We start from the raw sequence: 26,797 nt of genomic DNA on the forward strand, positions 1-26,797 counted from the left end.
ACGACTGGGAACGGGGCCCGAAATGTAGGGTGGGACTGGTTCGAGGGGTTAGATCCATAACTGAATCTGGGACCTTGGAATGATCCACGGCTGACAGTATGGCCCCGTTGTCTGCGAGCCCGGTGAAAAATACCTTGAGCCTGAAAAACTCTTTAATGATGTTTCCACTCTATTTAGAGTGGTGTAATTGCCTGCATGTTTACGCAGTTCAGAAACTGGGACCCAATTCTTTCACTGCCATATCCGCCAGGTGAGCGTCAATCCTAACCAAGGCGGCTTTACGGTGTTAAGCTGAGACAGCCATATTGGCATTCCCTAGGAGGCATAAGCCTCTGTGGACCAAATCCATTATAAGGGAGGGGTCTAAGGACGATTTGCTGCCTCATCAGCTAAAACAAAAGTTTGAGTCATGGCGCCTGATACGTCTAGCAATTTGTATCGCACAGCCATGAGGCTCTTTTTTAGTCTTCTATGTGGTCAAACTCTGGGGTGTCAGTGACCTTGCCTGGAATAGTAGGGCGGGGTATTCCACTCAAAGGCGATTACGCATCTCTTTGTCTAGAGCCTTACGCATCCAGACCTGCAGGTATCTGGCAATATGGTCTGGAGGGGACCACTCAGCTGACCTGGGGTGGTAGATAAACCGCGGGTCAAAAAGGACTTCCTCCTCGGAGGTTATAAACTAAGTCCGCATTTGACGGATACGTGCATTGGGCCATGGACTCCGAATTGGTTAGTGGCTCACCCGAACCAAATGCTGGAGCCATCTGAGAATCTGAATCCTCATCTGAGGAATATCCACAAGCATCCCTGGGCAGGGGAGCAGAGCCATCAGGAGCCTCCTCCGAAGGGGCTGAATACATACATTGTCTTGCTGAAAAGTGTGCTTAGCTGGGCTTTTACCCTTGTTGGCTGAAACACTGGACTCTTTCCAAGGTCTCTAGATGGGGGTGAACAAACAGAGCTCTCTGAATCAGAGCCTGAAACTGAATGGAAAGGGACCTTAGATGAGGCTGATAATGACTGGGCCAGGATAAGGCCAGCCAGGGCCTTCTTAACCGCCACCTGAATCTAAGCCTGGATGTCAGCAGAAGGGGAACAGGGTCAGTGTGGGGCTCAGACATGATAAATAAGAAATACCATAATACCATATAACATAAGGTACAATAGAAGGATGTAATAGACTGGGGCTCACCCAGTGCAGAAGACCACCTGTGAGGCTCACTCACAAAATATAGTAATGGGTTAACTACAAATAACTTGCCCTCTGGTAACTGACAATAAATGGGGCAGTAAACATACAGGGCTCACCTGTTAAATGATATAAGCAAACAAAAGACTGAACACCAACTTGGTAGCGTCAACTAGAAAGTAAGAAAAAACTATACATTCTGAAACTTCGTGCCACAACCAAGATTGCTGCTGTCTCTTCCGTTATAACTAAGCGGGTCGCATGGCGACTCAAAATCCTGAGAGAGGCAGCAAAACGAATAGAAATCACTGAGAAAGAAAAGTAAAAGGTGGAAGACGGCAAATGATAGGTAATTTCCCAAAAACCACTAAAAACCCACACAGGTGACTGTGATCCAAGATGGCCGCTTGAATCTCACGAGATCCAAGATGGCCGGCGGACTAATGAAGAAGAGGAGGAAAAGGGCAGGTAAAAGGAGTGAGAAATGAGTAACAACAACGAAAATGAAAATTTCAAAAGCAGAAGTAGATGGGGAACAAAGCAGGGAGCCCAAACGCAAACAAGAAATCCTCCAAAAAGGAAAGGAGGTAGGAAAAAGGGATAGCAATGAAATACAAATGGAAAACTAAAAACTATCCAAATTGGTAAAGCACAGACGCTGTTATTGAGGAAATAAATCAAACAATGTGACAAACTAAAAAGCACTATAAATAGCAATATAAGTAAATATGAAATTGACACACCAATATGAAATAGACTGAGCTGCATGAGGAGCAGTAAAGAAAGGATGATGTTATGAGGGGGAAGTACTGATATACCCTATGCATTGTTCTGATTGGTTTCTAGTTTTAAGTATGTTTTTGCTTTTCTGCAATGAGGATCAGTAAAGAAGGTTATGCAAAATATGAGCCTCCTGTTCTGCTATAAAATAAGAGTTGCAATCCCATCATACCTAATGTAAACCTTCTACGGCTTTGTAAAAAGTAACGTACACCATAGAGTATGTTCCCTATAAGTGGACTGGAAAGTATGGAAATTCTATATAATTTTTTTTTAAAAATCAGGATCCCTGAATTGATAAATTTGGAGGGGATTTTCCATCACTTTACCTAATTTTGTGAGGATGGGAAAATATGTAAAAAAAAACCCACTTCTGCTAATTATCTAACTATGGAAACTAAAGGAAAATAATCGCTGAACCGACATAAGTGGCACAATTTCTCTGGGACTCGAGGAACCAAAAACCCCTGGGACAGGAGGGGTTAATACTTTAGCTCATTGTTGACATAAAAACAATACTCCGCCACCTTTTCTGTTTTTTTTCTATCCTTCCTAAATAATATGTAACCATTTAAGTTAACTGCCCTGCCCAGTCATACGTCTCATCCTACTATGTTTCAGGTATGCCTATTATGTCATATTGCTCAGTGTATGCTATTGCCTCTAGTTCCCCCATTTTATTTAGGCCCCTTGCATTAGTAAGCATACATTTAATATTGTCATGAGTCTTGTATTTTATGTGAATTTGTATTACTATTACATTACCTCCTCTGTTCTGATCTTGCCCCCTCCCCCATAGCCATCTCCCTTGTTCTGATCTAAATCCCATCTTCTTTCTGTGCTATCTCCATTTTCTAGATTTATGTGACCCTCCCCCCACCACTAGTTTAAAATCCCCCCCAACATTCTGTCCCCCAGCACAGCAGACCCTCTTCCGCTTAGGTGCAATCATGGCTATAAAGATTGTACCCAAACGTGAAATCAGCCCAGTGCTTCCTACACTATGGCTTCAGCCACGCATTAACCTCCCTAATCTCCTGCTGCCTTTTCTACAGTCTGAAAATACTACCTTGGAGGTCCTTTTCTTCAGTATGCTTCCTAATTCCCTGAATTCATTCTTTAGGACCTTCCTTTTCCATTTTGTCATTGGTACCATTATGGATCATGACAGCCGGGTCATCCCCAGCCCCTCCCAATAATCCATCCACTCTGCCAGCAACATGCCAGAACCGAGCACCTGAAAAAGTTTGTGTAGCTTCTTCTGGGAGATGGTGTATTGGGGGACATTGTCTTCTAATCTATCCTTTATGCTCACCCGCTCCGTGCTGCTAGCTAGAATTATTGTTTAGTAATGCAACCATGGACCCCATTGATTTGCCAGAATTTCAAATTCCGGGCTCTCTCAACGCTAATGCACATAATTAAAAATCCATCCACCTGCTCCTACTGGAGCACCAGCCCTCATCTGTCGTTCCCCCGTTTATATACAGTCCATGGCTAGGCAAAGCTATAAAATAATCCTTCATTTCATGCATTTTAATGAAAACAGTCTGTGCCCCCAGTTTGACAAGCTGTGTAAAATGCACTCCCTGATTACCCACCTCTCTGCTAGGTTTGCAGAGGCTTATACACCTAGAAGTAGTATATTCCTCAGAAACATTAAATTCTTACCTGAGAATTTCTTTTCCTTGTCACTTCCCGGTAGCAAAGGAGATGGCTCCGCCTATCCGAATAGGGCAGGAAAGAATAAAATCCCCAGAACCTCCCCTTACCCACAGTGAATACGAAAGACCAAAATACGGAAAAAATAAGCCTTTATTAGGGAGGGCAACAAATTGCTACTGGGAAGTGACAAGGAAAAGAAATTCTAAGGTCACTGTCACTCCCGGTAGTATAGGAGATATAAAAGACACTAGGGAGGGAAAGAAACAACGGACTCCGAGACTCTTCATCCAGACTGGCAGGCTGCAGACGATAATGCTTGACGAAGGCATGAACACCTTTCCAAACAGCAGCTTTGCAAATTTGCTCAATTGGAGCTCCAGCAGCCTCAGCCCAAAATGTTGCGACCGCCCGAGTGGAATGAGCCTTGAGACCAGAGGGAAGTTCTTTATTGACAAAAAAACAAGAAAAAACTAAAATTCCACGTGTATAATCCAGAATAATAATAATACTCCCCCAATGTTAGCAGCTGCCGACAACACTCTTCCTCAAAGTGTTTTAACCCCTTCGTGACAAAGGCTGATTTTACTGTTTGTTCCCCTGGTGACAATGGCCTTTTTAACATTTCTGCGCTGCTCGCGTTTAGCTGTAATTTTCTTCTTTCCCGTTTACTGAACCCACACACATTAGATATTGTTTTTTTCAGGACAAGAAGGGCTTTCTTTAGATGACATTGTTTTGATTGTATCGTATTATTTACTATTAAAAAAATTATAAAATATGGTGAAAAATTTAGAAAAAAATGACTGTTTCTAACTTTTAGTTGAAAAATCTTTTACTCATCTATAAAAGGTAATGAAAAAACCTGCTAAATAGATTCTACTATTTGTCCTGAGTTTAGAAATACCCAATGTTTTTATGTTTTTTTGCTTTTTTCTACCCATTATGGGGCAATAAGTACAGGTAGCGTTTTGCTATTTCAAAGCCATTTTTTCCAAATCTGGTAATTCTTCCCCCCCGTGCCATTTCGGGTATATTTGAACCCGGCCAATGCAATTTACCCCATCAAGTCATATATTTTTGAAAACTAGACAGCCCAGGGTATTCCAAATGCTAGTATTTTAACTCTTTCCATGCACCATATCTACCACCAGTCTTTGTCAAACTTTGTGGTAGTCATTTTTTTGCATTTGGTTTTCCACACACATTTTACTTCAGGTATGAATTAAAAAGTTCTGGTATATGTCACTATCATAAAACACCCCAATATGTGTTCAGCAACATCTCCTGAGTACAGCGATACCTCACATGAATGATTTTGCCTGGCTGTTTGGGGGCAAAAGGGCCACATTTGGGGCATGCGCATTTTTCAATGTTGAACTTTGGCATTTGGGGATCCACTGCCCATGCCCTATTTGGTACATCTTTGAGCTGGGCCATTTCAGTGTGCCCAATAAACCCATATATTTTTGAAAACTAGACACCCCAGGGTATTTCAAATGCTAGTATTTTAACTCTTTCCATGCACCATATCTACCACCAGTCTTTGTCAAACTTAGTGGTAGTCATTTTTTTGCATTTGGTTTTCCACACACATTTTACTTCAGGTATGAATTAAAAAGTTCTGGTATATGTCACTATCATAAAACACCCCAATATGTGTTCAGCAACATCTCCTGAGTACATAGATACCTCACATGAATGATTTTGCCTGGCTGTTTGGGGGCAAAAGGGCCACATTTGGGGCATGCGCATTTTTCAATGTTGAACTTTGGCATTTGGGAATCCACTGCCCATGCCCTATTTGGTACATCTTTGAGCCGGGCCATTTCAGTGTGCCCAACAAAACCATATATTTTTCAAACTAGACACCACAGGGTATTTTAAATGCTGGTATTTTAACTCTTTGCATGCACACATTTTACCACCAGCATTTTTTCAAAGTTTGCAGTAGTATTTTTGTGTGTGTATTTTTCCCACACACACCTACTTTATGTATGAATTTACAGCTCCTGGTATATGCCGCTGTCACACGACACCCCATAATGTGTTCAGCAACATCTCCTGAGTGCAGTGATACCCCACATGCATGGGTGTGTCATTTTTGGGGGGAACTAAAAGGCCACATTTGGTACGTGTGCATTTTTCTAATTTGAAATTAGATGTGTGGCCATCCTTACCCCTGTGTTAATTGGGACGTTGTTGAACCTGGCCCATTCAATTTACCCCATCAAATCATACCTTTTTTAAAAGTAGACACCCCACGGGCATTTAATATGCCAGTATTTTAACTCTTTCCATGCGAGAATTGTTTTAAGCTAATATGCAAATTTTAGGACCTGCTCACAAAAATATATTTTTTATATATATATATATATATATATTATTTTTTTGTCTTTTTTTACATTTTTTTAACATTTTTTTTCAACTTGGAGGTTCCCCTGATAGTGACATCAGTGGGAAATGATTTTTACATTTTACTAGTTTTTTACTATTTTTTTTCTAATTATTATCAATTTTATTTTATTTTTTAATTTATTTTTACTAATCACACTGTGATTAGAAAGCTGGGCTCCATTGACTTGCATGGTGAATGCAGTACCTGTATTCAACCTGCAAGTGGAGCCAAAGTTCACTAGATGGTCTGGACCATCTAGCGAACTTTGAAAATTTGTTTGTTCCTGTTAAAGGACGGCGGCCATCTTACTTGATGGCGAAGATCACCGGCAGCTGCGGCTGTGACCGCTCTCCGGAGCGGTCACAGCCCATCAAAAGGTAAGTGTTTGGTGTCGCTGGATGCCTCCTGATCGAGGCATTCCAGCGACACCATCTAAGTTTAGGAGGCGATCGTCGATCGCCTCCTAAACGCTTTTAAAACGGGCGTCCGCCGCCATACAAAGTATGGCGGTTGTTGACGCCACGTGGAGGGGCCAGAGATGGCCCCTTCGTGCCGATCGCGGTGTTGCTGAATGCCTCGAGGTCGAGGCATTCAGCAACGTTTTTTGGGTGCAGAAAGCGAAAGTAGATCGCTTTCTGCACCCGTTTAAAGACGTGCCGGTCCTGGCACGTCAATTGTCGTAAAGCACATGCTTTTACGTGCCGTGCCAGGACCGGCAATTGTCATCAAGGGGTTAAATAGACAAACGATACACCGTGGAGCGCATAAACATAGGGGAGAAAAAAAGAATAAAAACAATAGTGCAGTACGTAAATACTGAATAATTTAATGTGGTGTCTAATCCACTCACAAGCTTTCCCCAGAGACATACAGTATAAATATACCGGAACACCTGCTGATCCACATTGGAACATTTGCTGATCCTGATCATTTCATCCTGAAACGTTTGTGCACTCTATTCATTTAGTAATGCCACGTCGAACTGTGGGTGAATTTTGTGCCTTACTTGAGATAATTGCTGTGGAAAATATTGCATTATTGCCGGTCCATTTGTTTTTTAGAGATTTTAGAAGATATTAAAACAGAATTTTCGACTGAAATCCGTGATGAGCTCGTTCTGTGCAGCCCACTTGTGAGTGGATTAGACACCACATTAAATTATTATTCAGTACTTACGTACTACACTAGTGTTTTTATTCTTTTTTTCTCCCCTATGTTTATGCATTCCATGGTGTATCGTTGGAAGTTCTTTATTAGCAGCTCTGTAGGCTTCAGAAATAGCCTAGATTGACCATCTAGCTATAGAGGACCTCGTAACGCTAAGACCTTTCCTAGCTCCAGAAAAGGAGACAAACAGATTTAAAGATCTTCTCCATGGAGCAGTCTTCTGCAGGTATTAGTCCAAGCATCTGCGTGGAATCCAAGCAATGGAGCGGGCGTTCCCGTTTTTGTCCTCACCCTAGGAATGACCAGGAAGGACAATATCTTGATGAAGATGAAATGGTGACAATACTTTATAAAGAAACTCTGGAGGGGTACACTAAAGTACCCTATCCTCAAACATTTAAAGATATGGATTTAAAATGGAGAGAGACTGGATCTCTGCTGTTGTTGTTGATGTTAAAGCTATTAACAGGACCAACTCCAACAGGAGAAGTTAAGCTAGATAAGACCAAATTCAGGTCCCAGGAGGGCACTGGAGGCCTCTTGAATGGACAAAGTCTAGAGATGGCTTTCATGAAACAAGAGATCCAAGGATGCAGATAACTGTTCATTCGATAGAGAGCTAAGATCTGCCACATGGACCTTTTCGTGTGGCTGGAGACAGACCTTTGATTGGAGGAAATCTACGATGTTGCTGATAGACAACAACTCACTTTTGTTGCCAAGCTTTAGACATTAATGGCTGTGTGTTGAGTTATATTTGAGGGGACAGCACTGTTATACAGGCTGTACACTCACTACTCTACATTGTCACATGAAAAGATCTAATAAAATTAGGGATGTACCGATGCCGGTATCGGTGCCGATACACAGCTCCGATGCCGAAACCGATACCCTGCCTGAATCGCTGACAGGGATATATATAAATAAATACTTCCCCGTATATATCTGCAGCCCAATTTCAGCACTCTCCAATGCCTTGCCAAAATTAGAAAACTACACAATGGGGCACTTGTATATAGGAAGAAAATAAGACAACAAACAATAGTGCAGATGCTAACAAAATTGTAAAATAATAAGTTAAAAATGCCATTGGCCACAAAGGGTACATAGATTAAAAACAGCCCTCTCCTTAAGGCCTTAGACAATCTTTAAAAATATATTTTGCTTCCCTTTAACCCCTTCGTGACAAAGGCTGATTTTACTTTTTGTACCCTTCGTGACAATGGCTGTTTTATCGTTTCTGCGGTGTTTGTGTTTAGCTGTAATTTTCTCTTAACCCATTTACTAAACCCACACAAGTTATATATTGTTTTTTTCAAGAAGGGCTTTCTTCAGACACCAAAATTTTTTTCATATGATGTAATTTCCTATAATAAAAATAATAAAATAGGACGAAAAATTGAAAAAAAAACACATTTTCTCACTTTTATTTGAAAAATCTTTTATTCATCATAAAAAACTACTGAAAAAACCTGCTAAATAGATTCTACTATTTGTCCCGAGTTTAGAAATACCCAATGTTTTTATGTTTTTTTGCTTTCTTCTACACGTTATGGGGCAATAAGTACAAGTAGCGTTTTGCTAATTCAAAACCATTTTTCTCTGAATCTGGTAATTCTGTCTCTATGTGGTATTTGGGGCATCTTTGAAGCCAGCAAATTAAATTTACCCCACCAAACCATATATTTTTGAAAACTAGACACCCCAGGGTATTTTAGATGCTGATAGTTTAACCCTTTCCATGCACTAATCCTACCACCAACCCTTGTCAAAGTTTGGGATAGTAATTGTTTTTGGTGTTTTTTTCACATACTTTGTACTTCAGGTGTGAAATTACAGCTCCTGGTATATGTTGCTGTCACACAACACCCCGATATGTGTCCAGCAACATCTCCTGAGTACATTGATACCCCACATGCATGGGTTTGTCAGATTGTTTGGGGGCAAAAGGGCCACATTTGGAACATGAGCAATTCAAATTCAGTAGGAATTTTACATCTGGGTAAAGAAAAATGCTTGTACCCAACTATCAGTAGGGACAGGTTACAAGAAAGCCTGGCCTATCTCCAAGAAGGGATTTGATCTAGCACCTTAAGTGGTCCCTCATGCCACGGAATGGACACAGGGTTCACTTGACAGTGCAAATAAAAACGCTTAAAAATGGTGGAGCAAATAAAAGCTAAAAAACAGTAAATGTAACAAAAAATTAAAAAAAAATACAAAAATGGAGCAGGAACAAAAAAAAAACTAAAAATGGGAAACTGTGTGATACAGCTTGAAGCAGTCACCGACACAGAGTGCAGGTTTTCCAGGACAATCTGGACAGTAAAATGTGGTGTCCTTTCTTTGCCCCCTGCTGTAGCATACCCTGCATCTCTTTTGGGGATTCTGCTTCTTTGCTGTAGGGGGGATTTTAAAAATAAAATGGGTAGCCCCAATTCTGTTGGTTCCCATCACTACTTGGGGACCAGGTGCATCACGGTACAAGATACCTGAAATTACTTCGAGCTGAAACTGCAAAAAAGACAGCTTCAGCCCAGTGTCTGCTTTTTTGTGCAGCAAAAAAGCGTTATAGGTTGCAATTTGCATTAGATAAATTGCAACCTTCTTGTACCAGGCCTTTGTCTTCCTCATAATGAGGTAGGGCTGTAGGAGTTGATCTGACAGATCAACTCCACCCATGTGCTTGTTATAGGCCCTGATGCACACTGGCTTTCTAGTGACCCCAGCTCTGCCACGGACAGAAACCTCCACGGTTCTTTCATCGTGGATGGTGCTCAGCATGCACACCTCTTTTCTGTCCTTGAACTTCAATGCCAAAAGCTCCTCTTGGCGTAGAGCTGAGGTCTCCCCCTTTCCTAGCCGGGTTCGTACCAGGCGTTGTGGGAAACCCAAGCGGTTCTTTTTTATAGAACCGCAAGCTACCGTATCGAAACAATACAGCAGCTTGAACAAAGGGACGCTTGTATAGAAGTTATCTACATACAAGTGGTAGCCTTTGTTCATAAGGGGGAATATTAGGTCCCAAACAATCTTGGCACTGGTGCCCAGATGATCTGGGCAACCTGGAGGGTCAAGGTAGCTATCCTTACCCTCGTATACCCGGAAGGCATGAGTATATCCTGTCTTGCTCTCGCAGAGCTTATACACCTTCACTCCATACCTGGAGCGCTTGGAAGGAATATACTGCTTGAATCCCAACCTTCCTTTATATTTCATTAGGGATTCATCCACGCAGATATTCTTTCCAGGTGTATAAACCTCTGCAAACCTGGCAGCGAGATGGGTAATCAGGGGGCGGATTTTGTACAGCCTATCAAACTGGGGGTCCTCCTTAGGGGGGCACAGGCTGTTGTCGCTGAAATGCATGAAACGAAGAATCATTTCATACCTTTGCCTAGTTATAGTTTGGGCAAAAATGGGGGTACTAAAGATGGGGCTGGTGCTCCAGTAGGAGCGGATGGAGGGCTTTTTTATAATGCCCATTAACATTGTGAGTGCCCAGAATTTAAGAAATTCTGGCACGTCAATGGGAGTCCATGGCTGTTTTGCCCAAAAAGAATTAGGGCTAGCAGCACGGTGCTGCTGGGCATAAATGTTTGTTTGTGTGACAATGTCTCCCAAGACATCGTCTCCCAAAAAAACCTGCACAAATTGCAGTGGAGTGAATCCTGTAACATCAATATTGATGCCAGGAATTCCAGAAAAAGGAGGGATAGCTGGCTTGTACCTATTAGGCGCTACCCATGCCTCTGGTGCACTGCCACGACTACGTGTGGCAGGCGTCCTAACAGCCACAGATACATCACTAGATGTATCTGTGAACTGACCAACGTCAAAATCTGACGCTGTATCAGTGGCCTCAGAATCTGTGGCCAAAAAGGCATACGCCTCCTCAGCCGTATACCGCTGCATGGTAAGAATTGCAGCAAAAATAGTGGGGAAGGAAAGGGTTAATGGCTATAATAAAAAATAAAAAAAACCTAAAAAAAAGTAAAAAAAAACCTAAAAAAAGTAAAAAAAAAAATGTAAAAAAAAAAACCCCCCAAAAACAATTGCCACTATGCAAGATCACTGTTTATGCAGTGATCAATGGCAATGAAGGGGTTAATATTATATGGGTGGCTCTTATAAGAGCCTTTGGATCAATATATATATTTTTTTATTAGGGAATACCTGAAATACCAGAACACACCGATCTGTCTCTCTCCCTCACTAGAAGCAAGTGAAGGAGGGGGGCAGATCCAATACTGATCAAAGGCAATGTTTAGAAAACATTGCCTTTGATTTATCAAATCATGATCACTCTTATGAGTGATCTGACCACTAGGGGTGTTATTCACTGGATGTCCATGACATCCAGCAACACCCCCCCGATGATGTCAGCAGGCTCCGCCCCCCGGCTTGATGGGCGCCGCCATCTTGAAACACCACGTGTGTTTCGAAGACACCGGCACCGGGAAGGTAAGTTGAGCATTTAGGAAGCGATCGCGAGTCGCTTCCTTTGCTAAACAGGTGTTGCAAAGATGCCTCGATACTGAGGCATCTTAGCAACACCAGCTAAGCAAAGGAAGCGACTCGCGATCGCTTCCTAAACCCGTTTTTCGGCGGCGGGCGCCGCCATGTTTGAAAGACGTGCAGTCTTTCAAACATGTTTTTTTTTGCTCCTAGGAGCGATCGGGGGGGGCGGGAATGTTTTTTTTTGGTGTTGCTCAATGCCTCGATGTCGAGGCATTAGAGCAACACCGTTTGAGTGAAAAAATCGATCACGGATCGATTTTTTCACCCGTTTAAAGACGTGCCGGTCCTGGCACGTCAATTTGTCATAATCTTCACGATTTTCAGTGACGTGCCCGGACCGGCAATTGTCATCAAGGGGTTAAAATGGCCTTTCCCTATACCCTTGTGTCTGAACACCTCTAGTATGAAAATTGATAGGCAAGAAAATTGACAGCATTGTCAACTTGTATATTTGTGTATAGTGCATAAATGTTTACATTCTTGACGAAACTGTAACTACAATAATAAAGACTTGACATTTTCATTAAATAACATTTGAAACTGACAAATGAACGTTAAGAGCTAATTGCTTATAATAGGAATTCAAATTTGCCTCATAATTCATTATATTTTTCTTTCTAATTAGGCGAACTTGGTATGAACTTTCAAGTGATTCCTGGACCTATGAAGATTCTCTTTCCATGTGATAGAAACTACACTGCAGAAATATTGAAAATATATTTGGATGATTTAAATGTTAACATAAAAGACTAAAGTATCTTAACTATTATTTTAGTAAGTTTGCAATACAATGGTTGTATTTATACATACCTTATATAAAATTAAAACATCAACATTATCTTAAACAGGCTAATGATCTTTCAATTAGATTCCTTTACATGATTCTCATATTTATTCTTACTCTATATCAATGCTTTTTTTAAAAAGTTAAAAACAAAGTGGATACATGCAGCTGTGTTACTTTTGGTGCCTCTTTTGTTAATTTGACAATTATTTGTGTTTGGCCACATTTTTACAGTATCGTTGTCAGGGCTTGGGTAAGCAGGCACAGTTTGTACCCCATGATGCATCATTACCATAAGGAAGCTACAGACAGGCAAAATGAAACAATGCAGGCTGAATAGTAATATGATATGGTCTGTTTTAAAGAAGCTGACAAGTACAGATTATAGACATGACCAAACAGGACACAGGCACAAAGGCAGATGTACAGCACGATAGCCCCCATAGTTAGGCACAAGATAGCACTAGGACGCTGTAGCTGGACTGGCGGGGCCTGCTCTCTAGCACACGGCTGGAAGTGTGTGTACATGTCGGTTAAAGCCATCTTAAGACTAATGGAAGGGTCTATACGTTCTTTATTAAGCAATAAAATATTCCTGGTCTTCCAAATTGCTTATTTTATACTATTCATCATAATCCATAAAATACGCGACTGGTGAACTATGGGACAAGTAAAAAGGCCATATAAAACAACTGTATAGTTTAAAAACCGAAGGCCGCAAATCAATTTTAAAAGCGGCCCTGCCTTTTCCATATGTCCTGTGCATAAAAGCAGTTCCAAAATATATGCAACACTGTCCCATTTTGTGTACACTGATCACTGGGGCACTAAGAAGTGGTACCAAGAGCTCTCCTATGCTGAAATTGCATAATAGACAAGCATTTGTGCACTACCTGCCATGCAAGATCTCTCTGCAAGTTGGCTAGAAAGTGGCAACATACATTCTGCCAAACTCTTCTGGACTCTGAGAGAGTATTATGCCACTTGCTAAAGTCTTGGAGGTGATAAAATTGTATAGTTTTTTTTCTAAGATAACAGACTGCTTTGGTGGATTTAAAAGCACAGGAGAGTTAAGAGACAGTAAAAGTTATATTTCCTAAAAATATGACCAGCCACTGCGTAGCCAGCGTAGCATAAAAAATAAGCAAAAGTACATTTTTGTAAAAGTTTTTAAAGCACATAGTAAAAAACTTTATATATAAAATGTGCTTCACATCAGGCTTACCACCATTCACGTTTTGTTTGCACGCTTTCTCTTTTAACCCCTTAATGACAAAGCCCGTACATCTATGGGCTCAAGATGCATTGTTTTCAATGGGTTTAGGGACCGCCCATTGTCCTTAAGGGGTTAAATTTTTCACTTCTGGAGTTACAGAAAAACATAAAACAAACATGCATAAGTTTCTTTGCGTACAAGTCAGAAGGAGGAAATACCACTCCTAAATACATCATTAATGGTGAGAGTATTATTATTATACTTTATTTATAAACCGCCTACAGATTCTGCAGCGCTGTACAAAGATGAAAATGTTACAAATAATGATAATCTAGGTGGATAAGGGGTGAGAAACGGGAGGTGAGGACTGCGTGGCATTGAATGACGTTAATGTAGGGCGAGATAAGGGTTGTAAATGGGTGAGAGAGAAGTTTTGATGTTTGCCAGTGGTAGGCTTCCCTGAAGAGAAAAGTTTTTAGGGCGCGTTTGAAGGAGGGAAGAGTTGGTGAGAGTCAGACAGCATGAGGAAGAGAGTTCCAGCAAAAGACACAGAGAAAAAACTGTTGGAAAGATACGAGTTAATCCAGGAGGAGGGGGGGCAAGCCTTGGTGATTAAAATTCTCCCTTCCATTGTCCGCTTTCGGGTTTGCCATAACTCTATTTTGCGGTTTAATTTTTCTAAAGCAATAACCTATGATCTTTCCCAGAATTTGAATACTGTCACCTTGGGTCTGGACAGCAGGTGTCTTACTGCCATCCCAATCACCAATAGTAAAACAGTCACATTTATGATTCAGCTTAAAACCAGAGGCACACGTAAAATACTCAGTTGTTCTAATAGCTCTTTTCAAGGACTCTGGGGTTGTGCAATATACACTAACGTCATCCATGTAGCCCAGAGCCTTCACCTGTACCCCTGCCCCCCCATCCCCCATGTAGAAGGGCTAAAAGGGGGTTCAATGGCACAGACAAAAGGAAGGGGTTAAAGTGGACATCCCTGCTTCCCCCTATATTTAAGAGAGACTTTCTGAGTTAAAAAGCCATTGATTAAGATTTCGCTAAAAGACAACGTATATAAAACATTAATACACTGAATAAAATCATCTGGGAATGCCATTTTCTTTAAAACCATAAAGAGATATTGGTATACACTAGGGCTGCAACAACTAATCGATAATAATCGATAATGAAATTCGTTGCCAACGAATTTCATTATCGATTAGTTGAATCGATTATTATCGATTATAAAATGAGGGTTTTTTCAGAGCAAACGCTCTGGAAAAACCCCTCATTATATAAACCGTTTCAGTGACTCACAGCAGCAGTTCCTACTTACCACCCCCTCCCTGTAATCACTGTGACAACTGACCCCGCCCCCTTCCTTCTCCCAGAAGGCCAGAACCACATGGCTGTGACACTCATCTAACTGTAAGTATAAAATTAATATTTGGGATACTGAAAGTTAGGGGAGGTGGGGGTTAATGGGGTGTTTAGGGTTAATTTAGGGGCATTTATGGTTAATGGGGTGTTTAAGGGCAGCTATGGTTAATGGGATGTTTAGGGGCAGTTATGGTTAATAGGGTGTTTAGGGTTAATTTAGGGGCAGCTATGGTTAATGGGGTGTTTAGGGTTAATTTAGGAGCAGCTGTGGTTAATGGGGTGTTTGGGGTTAATTTGAGGCAGTTGTGGTTAATGGTGTGTTTAGGGTTAATTTAGGGGCTGTTGTGGTTGACAGGGTCTTTAGGGGATGCTGTGGTTAATGGGGTGTTAAGGGTTAATTTAGGGGCAGTTATGGTTAATGGGGTGTTTAGGGTTAATTTAGGGTAGTTGTTTTGATGGGGTATTTAGAGTTAATTTAGGGGTAGTTATGGTTAATGGGGTGTTTAGGGTTAATTTAATGATGAGGACTGAGGGTTAATTTGATTAATTTAATAAAGTTAACTCAAGGTGCAGTTAGAGATAAAGGGGGGCCAAACTAAGGGGAATCTAAATCCTGGGGGCAGTGAAGATTAACCCAGTACTTATTTATAAAAGTATCGTGTCAGTGTGCTGTGAACAGGTCTGTGACTCTGAGGGGACCATGAGATATCGGGCATATCTGGGGAGGACAGAGTGATATATCTGGGGGTATAAGGCATATACATTATATAAGGCATATGTGGGGAGGGCAGTGTGGCATGTCTGGGGAGGACGGAGTGGTGTATCAGGGTGTATAAGGCATATCTGGGGCCACAGTGGCATATCTGGGGGTAGAGTGGAGTGGCATATGTGGGGAAGGCAGCGTGGCATGTCTGGGAGGCAGTGTGGCATGTCTGGGGAGGATGGAGGGGTGTATCAGGGGGTATAAGGCGTATCAGGCACAGTGGCATATGTGGGAGGCAGCGTGGAGTGGCATATGTGGGAGGCAGCGTGGAGTGGCATATGTGGGAGGCAGCGTGGAGTGGCATATGTGGGAGGCAGTGTGGAGTGGCATATGTGGGAGGCAGCTTGGAGTGGTATATGTGGGAGGCAGTGTGGAGTGGTATATGTGGGAGGCAGCGTGGAGTGGTATATGTGGGATGCAGCGTGGCATGTCTGGGAGGCAGCATGGCAAGCCTGGGCTCAAATGTACATAAATTGGGGGGGCTGGTTGGGAAATAAAGACAAGAAATGCATTTTACCAAAGTTTTTTTTTATTCTGCTGTTTGTATTAAACATTCATTTTTTTTATCCGATTAATCGATTAATCGACAAAATAATCGGCCGACTAATCGATTATGAAAATAATCGTTAGTTGCAGCCCTAGTATACACAATCAAAAGCTTTTTCAAAATCAAGAGAAAAAAAATGGCCAGTTTTTTTTTACGGTCTTTCTGATACCAGATCAGAGGGACGTACTAAACAGCATATTGGGGATGATGGGATGATTGGCTGCAATACTCAGCACTATCAATAGGTGTCAGTATACTTTTTACACTCATGGTAAATCAAAGTATGTTCTTTTTGGTAGTTCTTGATACTAATTTGCAACGAATACATTGCAAAAAGAAGCTGCAAATGTTTAACTGTTTACTTGCTGAAATATATACAGTTTTATAACGGAATCATGGTAAATTCTATAGAAATATTAGAAACATTTTAAGTAATCAACATATTGATATAATATGGTACATGTATGTGCAAACACCATATTTTACCTGTTTTGATTAGCACAATATGGGAATATATATTATTATTTTTACATGGGGATTATGGGTGGAATATTAGAGTTACACATGCTAAGGAACATATTTGACCCATTTCTGATAAGAATATGGGTATACTCATTTTTTTACATGGGGAATATTGCTGGAATATTATAGTTACACATGCTAAGGAACATATTTGACCAGTTTTTGATAAGAATATGGCTATAAATATTTTTTTACATGGGGATTATGGGTGGAATATTATAGTTACACATGCTAAGGAACATATTTGACCCATTTCTGATAAGAATATGGGTATACTCATTTTTTTACATGGGGAATATGGGTGGAATATTATAGTTACACATGCTAATGAACATATTTGACCCATTTCTGACAAGAATACGGGAGTATTATTATTTTTATATGGGGATTATGGGTGGAATATTATAGTTTCACATGCTAAGGAACACATTTGACCAATTTCTGATAACAATATGGGTATAATTATTTTTTTACATGGGGATTATGGGTGGAATATTATAGTTACACATGCTAAGGAACACATTTGACCTGTTTTTGATAAGAATATGGCTATAAATATTTTTTACATGGGGATTATAGGTGGAATATTATAGTTACACATGCTAAGGAACATATTTGACCCATTTCTGACAAGAATACGGGAGTATTATTATTTTTATATGGGGATTATGGGTGGAATATTATAGTTTCACATGCCAAGGAACACATTTGACACATTTCTGATAAGAATATGGGAATATTATTATTTTTACATGGGGATTATGGGTTGAATATCATGGTTACAGATGCCAAGGAACAAATTTGACCTGTTTCGGATAAGAATATGGGTATACTCATTTTTTTACATGGGGATTATGGGTGGAATATTATATTTACACATGCTAAGGAACACATTTGACCTGTTTTTGATAAGAATATGGCTATAAATATTTTTTTACATGGGGATTATGGGTGGAATATTATAGTTACACATGCTAAGGAACATATTTGACCCATTTCTGATAAGAATATGGGTATAATTATTTTTTTACATGGGGATTATGGGTGGAATATTATAGTTACACATGCTAAGGAACATATTTGACCCATTTTTGATAAGAATATGGGAGTATTATTATTTTTATATGGGGATTATGGGTGGAATATTATAGTTACACATGCTAAGGAACATATTTGACTCATTTCTGATAAGAATATGGGAGTATTATTATTTTTATATGGGGATTATGGGTTGAATATTATAGTTACACATGCTAAGGAACACATGTGACCTGTTTTTTATAAGAATATGGCTATAAATATTTTTTACATGGGGATTATGGTTGGAATTTTATGGTTACAAATGCCAAAGAACACATTTGACCTGCTTCTGATAAGAATATGGGAATTTTATTATTTGTACATGGGGATTGTGGGTGGAATATTATAGTTACACATCCTAAGGAACACATTTGACCTGTTTCTGATAAGAATATGGCTATAAATATTTTTTATATATGGGGATTATGGGTGGAATATTATGGTTACACATGTTTAGTACCTTATTTAACAAGTTTCTGTTAAGAATATGGCTATAATTATTTTCTACATGGGGATTTTGGGCGCAATATCAAGGTTACACATGCCATGGAACATAATTGACCAGTTTCTGATAAGAATATGGGTAAAATCATTTTTCTACATGGGGATTATGGGTGGAATATTATGGTTACACATGGCTAGTGATGTATTTCACTTGTTTCTGGTAAGAAAATGGGTATGATTTTTTTCATAGATATTATCGATACTATGATATGATTGCATGTGCCATGTAACATATTTGATCTATTTCTGTTAAGAAAATGGTTATAAATGTTTTTCTACATGGGGATTATGGGTGAAATGTCATGGTTACACACCCTTAGTAACATATTCAACCCATTTCTGATAAGAATGTTGGTATATTTTTTCTACATAGGGATTATGAGAGGAATGGCATGATCAAAGGGACACATTTGACCTGTTTCTGATAGGAATATAGTTATAGATATTTTTTACATGGGGATTATGGGTGGAATATCATGGTTACACGTGCCCAGTAACATATTTGATGTGTTTCTTTTAAGTATAATTATTTTCATATAAGGGGATTATGCGTGGAATATCATGGTTACACATGCTAACTCAAATATCTGGCCTTTTTCTGATAAGAATATGGCTATCATGTTCCAACATGGGGATTATGGGTGCAATATCATGGTTACACATGGTAAGGAACACATTGGAACTTTTTCTGATTGAAATATGGCTATAATTAATATTTTTCATTGGGAATAATGGTGGAATAGCATAGTTGCACTATGATGTTTTGATATATTTTTCATTGTAATTGGCCATTAAGCCATCACTTCTAAAGAGGATTGTTTTTTCTTTTCTTATGCCGGTAAATATATAGTGTCCGAGGTGTGGCATAGTGCACCATTTCCACCAGTTTCATTACTTACCTAATTAAGATGGAATCATTGTCCATAATGTATTTTTATATGGCCAACAAGTTCTTGTTATTTATTTCTCTAAGCATTTTCATTTGTACCCTGCTGCCTGCTGACTACCACGCTTGGCTACCCTGCCCTGTGTGGCTGAGTACCTTGCACAGCTACCCTGCCTCTTGCGGCTTAATACCACGCACATCTACTCTACGGAGTCCAGTGTCTCTGTCCAACTGCTTACTACTGAGTCCAGTATCTGCTTCCAGCCGCTTACTTACAGAGTCCAGTATCTCCTTCTGCAATTACTGTTGTTGGTCTCAGTATCAGCCTGAGTTTTGCCATTTATTCACCCTAGTATACTTCCCATCCAGAGCACCTCAACTGTGAGTTCCTGCTCATCCAAGTTCTTTTCATGGTGTTTGCACAGAGATACAAAGAATATGATTATCACATACATTTTTAAAGGAAGGATGACAACAAGTATGTGCTACAACTAAACTTTTCTACAAATTCTTTGACGAGAAATATTTGTAGTTCACAACCTGTAGTTTGGGGTAGCCGTATTAGTCCAGTGTATACGAATGCAAAAAACAGAAAGTTGCAGAATCTTGTAATACCTTTTTTATTGGACTAACAGTATTAAAATAATAGACGAGCTTTCGGGAGTCCTCCCTTTTTCAAGTCAAAAGCATTTCTGACCAAGCAAGTGAAAAACAGTTTAAAACTGACCAGTACATGTTCTGATACAGGGTTAAAACGGGTTAAAACAACACAGTAGAGAATTTGCAGACAAAAAACTAAGAGGGTCGTAAATAGTGGCATATACTGCACAGATAAGGCAAGGGGGGGCAGGGGTGAGCATGTAGGAGAGAGAGAAAAAAAAAAGGCACAGGTTATAGGAAGTTTTGATAGTGTGCTAAGAAGCTCAAATCCACATTGTCCTCTGTTTTTACAATCATAAAAATGTATCATTTTGGCTTCAAATGTCTTTCTTTCTTGGGTGTTTTTGAAATGACCTCTCAGTGCTTTGATTTTAAGGTCATGTATGGAGTGACCGGTTTGGGTGAAGTGGTGCCCAACTGGAGTGCAAAGGTTTTCTTCATCATGATGGTTGATGGAGTATCTGTGCAGATTCATCCTTTTATTAAGTTGCTGGCAGGTTTCACCGATGTAACACCCTATTGTACATTTGGTGCATTGAATCATGTATACAACATTCTGTGAAGTGCATGAGTATGATCCTTTAATATTGTATGTCTTGTTGTTGTGGGTGGCTGTGTTGCTGGTACAGATGTGTTGGCAAAGTTTGCATCTGGCTTTGTTGCATGGCTTGCTTCCATTATCTGTGTGTGTTGTTTCAGTATGTAGTTTGCTACTCACCAGCTTTTGTTTGAGATTAGCTGGTTGTCTGAAGGCCAAGATGGGGGGTTCAGGGAAAATTTCTTTTAACACCACATCCTCTGCTAGTATTGGCTGCAGATCCTTGATGATTTTTCGGATTTCTTCTAGGGCAGGATTGTATGTGGCTACTAGAGGTATGCGTGTGGATGTTTGTTTGTCTCTGTATTGCAACAGGTGTTGGCGTGGTGTTTGTAGCGCAGAGTTAATTTTCTTATTGATGATCCTGGGTTTGTATCCCTTTTGTTTGAATGTCTCAGACAGTGTTTTTAGATGCATATCTCTGTCATCAGTGTTGGAGCAGATGCGGTGATACCTGGTGGCTTGGAAACGTTCATACCCACCAATCCCAACATAGGGACATTCTACATGCTTCCGAAAATCCACAAACCAGGGAACCCAGGCAGACCTATAATAACAGGTATGGACACACTAACCGAACCAATTTCAGGCTTAGTGGAAAATATTTTAAAACCCTTTGTTAAAAACACTAAGAGCTTCATACAAGACACCACGGACTTCCTGAACAAACTCAGTCAAATTACTAACTTGCCTGCCAACTCCATACTTGTAACCATGGATGTGGAATCTCTATATACCAACATCCCACACGAAGATGGAATTGAAGCTTGCTCTCTGTTCCTCTCAGAAGATACTCACAACCAGAAATACAGTCCTCAAACGATTACCAAACTCATAGAATTCATCCTCACACACAACTACTTCAGTTTTAACAACAATATATATCTGCAAACCATGGGCACTGCCATGGGGACGAGAATGGCACCACAATATGCCAATCTATTCATGGCTGACCTGGAACAACGATTCTTGGAAACACAACTTCACAAACCCTACAAATATTATCGCTACATTGATGATATTTTCATTGTCTGGACGGACGGAAAAGAAAACCTCAGAAAGTTCCATAACGCATTTAATACATTTCACCCATCTATCAAACTCAAAATGGACTTCTCCACAGAAAGTGTAAACTTCTTGGATACAACTGTCACAATAAACAAGGACACACTACATACATCCCTGTACAGAAAACCCACAGACCGATCCAACTACCTGCACAAATCCAGCTTCCATCCACCCCACACAAAGCAAGGCATCATCCATAGCCAAGCCACCAGGTATCACCGCATCTGCTCCAACACTGATGACAGAGATATGCATCTAAAAACACTGTCTGAGACATTCAAACAAAAGGGATACAAACCCAGGATCATCAATAAGAAAATTAACTCTGCGCTACAAACACCACGCCAACACCTGTTGCAATACAGAGACAAACAAACATCCACACGCATACCTCTAGTAGCCACATACAATCCTGCCCTAGAAGAAATCCGAAAAATCATCAAGGATCTGCAGCCAATACTAGCAGAGGATGTGGTGTTAAAAGAAATTTTCCCTGAACCCCCCATCTTGGCCTTCAGACAACCAGCTAATCTCAAACAAAAGCTGGTGAGTAGCAAACTACATACTGAAACAACACACACAGATAATGGAAGCAAGCCATGCAACAAAGCCAGATGCAAACTTTGCCAACACATCTGTACCAGCAACACAGCCACCCACAACAACAAGACATACAATATTAAAGGATCATACTCGTGCACTTCACAGAATGTTGTATACATGATTCAATGCACCAAATGTACAATAGGGTGTTACATCGGTGAAACCTGCCAGCAACTTAATAAAAGGATGAATCTGCACAGATACTCCATCAACCATCATGATGAAGAAAACCTTTGCACTCCAGTTGGGCACCACTTCACCCAAACCGGTCACTCCATACATGACCTTAAAATCAAAGCACTGAGAGGTCATTTCAAAAACACCCAAGAAAGAAAGACATTTGAAGCCAAAATGATACATTTTTATGATTGTAAAAACAGAGGACTTAATGTGGATTTGAGCTTCTTAGCACACTATCAAAACTTCCTATAACCTGTGCCTTTTTTTTTCTCTCTCTCCTACATGCTCACCCCTGCCCCCCCTTGCCTTATCTGTGCAGTATATGCCACTATTTACTATTTACGACCCTCTTAGTTTTTTGTCTGCAAATTCTCTACCGTGTTGTTTTAACCCCTGTTTTAACCCTGTATCAGAACATGTACTGGTCAGTCTTAAACTGTGTTTTTCACTTGCTTGGTCAGAAATGCTTTTGATTTGATAAAGGGAGGACTCCCGAAAGCTCGTCTATTATTTTAATACTGTTAGTCCAATAAAAAAGGTATTACAAGATTCTGCAACTTTCTGTTTTTTGCATTAGTTCACAACCTCAATCAGCCTTCAACCTGTTTTTATACGGTCACAATTTGCAGAGGACCTACTTATGTATATTGCTTTTTAGCCCAAATATTTTTAAACGGAGGATGTATTTCAAACATCTGTATAGATTATATCCATTCCAAGGCCATCGTAACAACAATCACAATAAATGTCTTACAGAAAAGACATAATCAATTTATCATGCTTACTAAAAAAGTGTATTTTCCTCTACTCATGCGTATTGATGTGCAAATGTTAGACTACCTTACAAGACAAGAGGGACGCTTCATATATTTAGGCTGGTATTGAGAATTTTTCATGGTTTATGCCAAATATAACAAAAGGAAAATACATTATGGAAAATTTTGCGCTATTTTTTTTTGCACTGTACACAAACAAAATATTTTGGTGGTCTACCCATTTGTCCCCCACAAAAAATTAGTATACCCATATTCCTCTCAGAAATGGGTGAAATGTGTTCCTTAGCATGTGTATCTATAATATTCCACCCATATTCCCCATGTAAAAAATATTTATAGCCATATTCTTATCAAAAACAGGTCAAATATGTTCCTTAGCATGTGTAATTATAATATTCCACCCATAATCCCCATGTAAAAAAATAATTATACCCATATTCTTATCAGAAATGGGTCAAATATGTTACTTAGCATTTGTAACTATAATATTCCACCCATAATCCCCATGTAAAAAATAATTATACCCATATTCTTATCAGAAATGGGTCAAATATGTTACTTAGCATTTGTAACTATAATATTCCACCCATATTCCCCATGTAAAAAAATAATTATACCCATATTCTTATCTGAAACGGGTCAAATATGTTCCTTAGCATGTGTAACTATAATATTCCACCCATAATCCCCATGTAAAAATAATAATACTCCCATATTCCTGTCAGAAAAAGGTCAAATTTGTTCCTTGGCATCTGTAACCATGATATTCAACCCATAATCCCCATGTAAAAATAATAATAATATTCCCATATTCTTATCAGAAATGGGTCAAATATGTTCCTTTGCATGTGTAACTATAATATTCCACCCATAATCCCCATGTAAAAAAATAATTATACCAGGGCTTGACAAATTTGTTGTGAATCTAGGCGCCAGGTAAAAAAGTTAGGAGCCAGGATTTTTTTAAACTAACAGTTGGTCAGGAGTGATCTGATCATCATCAGCCCACTTACTAAACTCACAGCGTTTGACCTGGAAGCACCCTGGACTTTCAGGTCAGTGCTGTGTTTTTTTTTTTTTTAAATACATTTTTTTCATTTTTTTAACTCTTTCGATGCTGATGTTCCATTGGAGCACAGCATTGACAGATATTTAGTCCCCACAAGCTTGTGGGGACAAATGTTAACCCCTGCAATGCCACGAATGTGTCATACACAATTGTGGCATTGAAGGGGTTAACGCTGCACCGTCGCTCTCATGGAGTGATCAGGCAGCAGGGGGCTGGTCTCCACACTCATGGCGAGACCAAAGAACCCTCTCACCCTGTCCCTGAAGCTGCCTCTGGCAGCTGGGAAGCAATTGCTGGTCTATAGACCAGCCATTGCAGGGGGGAGTCTATGATGACTGCTGTAGGCTTCTATGCCTACAGGAATCATCAAAGGGCTTGTGGGGGCTCGTTTTTTTGCTGTTGCTGGTCTGCCTGGGCTTCCAGGCAGACCACCGGCAGCAGAGCCCCTTACAAAACGGGAGTTAACCCCTAAAACGCCGCGATCGCGGCATTGAAGGGGTTAACACTGCACTGTCGCTCTCAGGGAGCGATCAGGCAGCAGGGGGGTGTTGGGGCTGGTCTCCACACTCATGTGGATTCCTGTAGGCATTCTCATGTGGAGACCGAAGAACCCTCTCCCCTGTCCCTGAAGCTGCCTCTGGCAGCTGGGACTCATTTGCTGGTCTATGGACCAGCCATTGCAGAGGGAGTCTCTTTGATGACTGCTGTAGGCTTCCATACCTACAGGAGTCATCAAAGGGCTTGTGGGGGCTCGTTTTTGCTGTTGCTGTTCTGCCTGGGCTTCCAGGCAGACCACCAGCAGCAAAGCCCCCAAAACGGGAATTAACCCCTAAATGCCGCGATCGCGGCATTGAAGGGGTTAACGCTGCGCTGTCGCTCCCATGGAGCGATCAGGCAGCTGGGGGGTGTAGGGTGAGGTCCCCAGACTTGTGTGGGGACCCAATCAACACACAAACCCCTTCCCTGAGGCTGCCTGTGGCAGCTGAAAACACGAGTGCTGCTTTTCCAGCAACCGCGTTTTCAGCCTACAGGATCACTCCGTGGGAGTGATCTCAGGCTCGGGGGCGGGCTCGGAGTGGCTGTGCTGTCTGCCTAGACTTCTGGGCAGACAGCAACAGCGCCCCCATGTGGTGACTCAGCCTCTTACATCCACAATTTTTTCTGGATGTAAGAGGCTGACAAAACCTAGGCGCCAGGACAAAATTCTCTGTCGCCATGGCGACCTGGCGCCTGGGATTTGTCGAGCCCTGAATTATACCCATATTCTTATCAGAAATGGGTCAAATATGTTCCTTAGCATGTGTAACTATAATATTCCACCCATAATCCCCATGTAAAAAAATATTTATAGCCATATTCTTATCAAAAACAGGTCAAATGTGTTCCTTAGCATGTGTAACTATAATATTCCACCCATAATCCCCATGTAAAAAAATGAGTATACCCATATTCTTATCCGAAACAGGTCAAATTTGTTCCTTGGCATCTGTAACCATGATATTCAACCCATAATCCCCATGTACAAATAATAATATTCCCATATTCTTATCAGAAATGTGTCAAATATGTTCCTTGGCATGTGAAACGATAATATTCCACCCATAATCCCCATGTAAAAAAATTAGTATACCCATATTCTTATCAGAAATGGGTGAAATATGTTCCTTAGCATGTGTATCTATAATATTCCACCCATATTCCCCATGTAAAAAATATTTATAGCCATATTCTTATCAAAAACAGGTCAAATGTGTTCCTTAGCATGTGTAACTATAATATTCCACCCATAATCCCCATGTAAAAAAATAATTATACCCATATTCTTATCAGAAACGGGTCAAATATGTTCCTTAGCATGTGTAACTATAATATTCCACCCATAATCCCCATGTAAAAATAAAAATACTCCCATATTCCTGTCAGAAAAAGGTCAAATTTGTTCCTTGGCATCTGTAACCATGATATTCAACCCATAATCCCCATGTAAAAATAATAATAATATTCCCATATTCTTATCAGAAATGGGTCAAATATGTTCTTTAGCATGTGTAACTATAATATTCCACCCATATTCCCCATGTAAAAAAATATTTATAGCCATATTCTTATCAAAAACAGGTTAAATATGTTCCTTAGCATGTGTAACTATAATATTCCACCCATAATCCCCATGTAAAAAAATATTTATAGCCATATTCTTATCAAAAACAGGTCAAATGTGTTCCTTAGCATGTGTAACTATAATATTCCACCCATAATCCCCATGTAAAAAAATAATTATACCCATATTCTCATCAGAAACGGGTCAAATATGTTCCTTAGCATGTGTAACTATAATATTCCACCCATAATCCCCATGTAAAAAAATATTTATAGCCATATTCTTATCAAAAACAGGTCAAATGTGTTCCTTAGCATGTGTAACTATAATATTCCACCCA

At 40.1% G+C, this 26,797-nt stretch overlaps 1 protein-coding gene and 1 non-coding gene across 3 annotated transcripts in view; one reads left to right on the plus strand and one right to left on the minus strand.

Annotated features, from left to right (window-relative positions):
* EEF2KMT (eukaryotic elongation factor 2 lysine methyltransferase) overlaps nucleotides 1–12,565 on the plus strand; it is a 104,702-nt gene extending 92,137 nt beyond the window's left edge. For both annotated transcript variants that reach the window (XM_053472123.1, XM_053472122.1), the window contains one exon: nucleotides 12,346–12,565. In XM_053472123.1, coding sequence (XP_053328098.1) covers nucleotides 12,346–12,473 — 128 coding nt within the window. In that variant the 3' untranslated portion in view covers nucleotides 12,474–12,565. The remainder of the gene's footprint in view (nucleotides 1–12,345) is intronic.
* On the minus strand, nucleotides 9,214–9,343 carry LOC128502499 (small nucleolar RNA SNORA35). The gene has a single exon (XR_008355131.1). It is a non-coding gene; the product is annotated as a small nucleolar RNA SNORA35 (small nucleolar RNA).
* Nucleotides 12,566–26,797: the final 14,232 nt, after the last annotated feature.

This window comes from Spea bombifrons, chromosome 7 (assembly GCF_027358695.1).
Source record: "Spea bombifrons isolate aSpeBom1 chromosome 7, aSpeBom1.2.pri, whole genome shotgun sequence".
Taxonomy (NCBI): Eukaryota; Metazoa; Chordata; class Amphibia; order Anura; family Pelobatidae; genus Spea; species Spea bombifrons.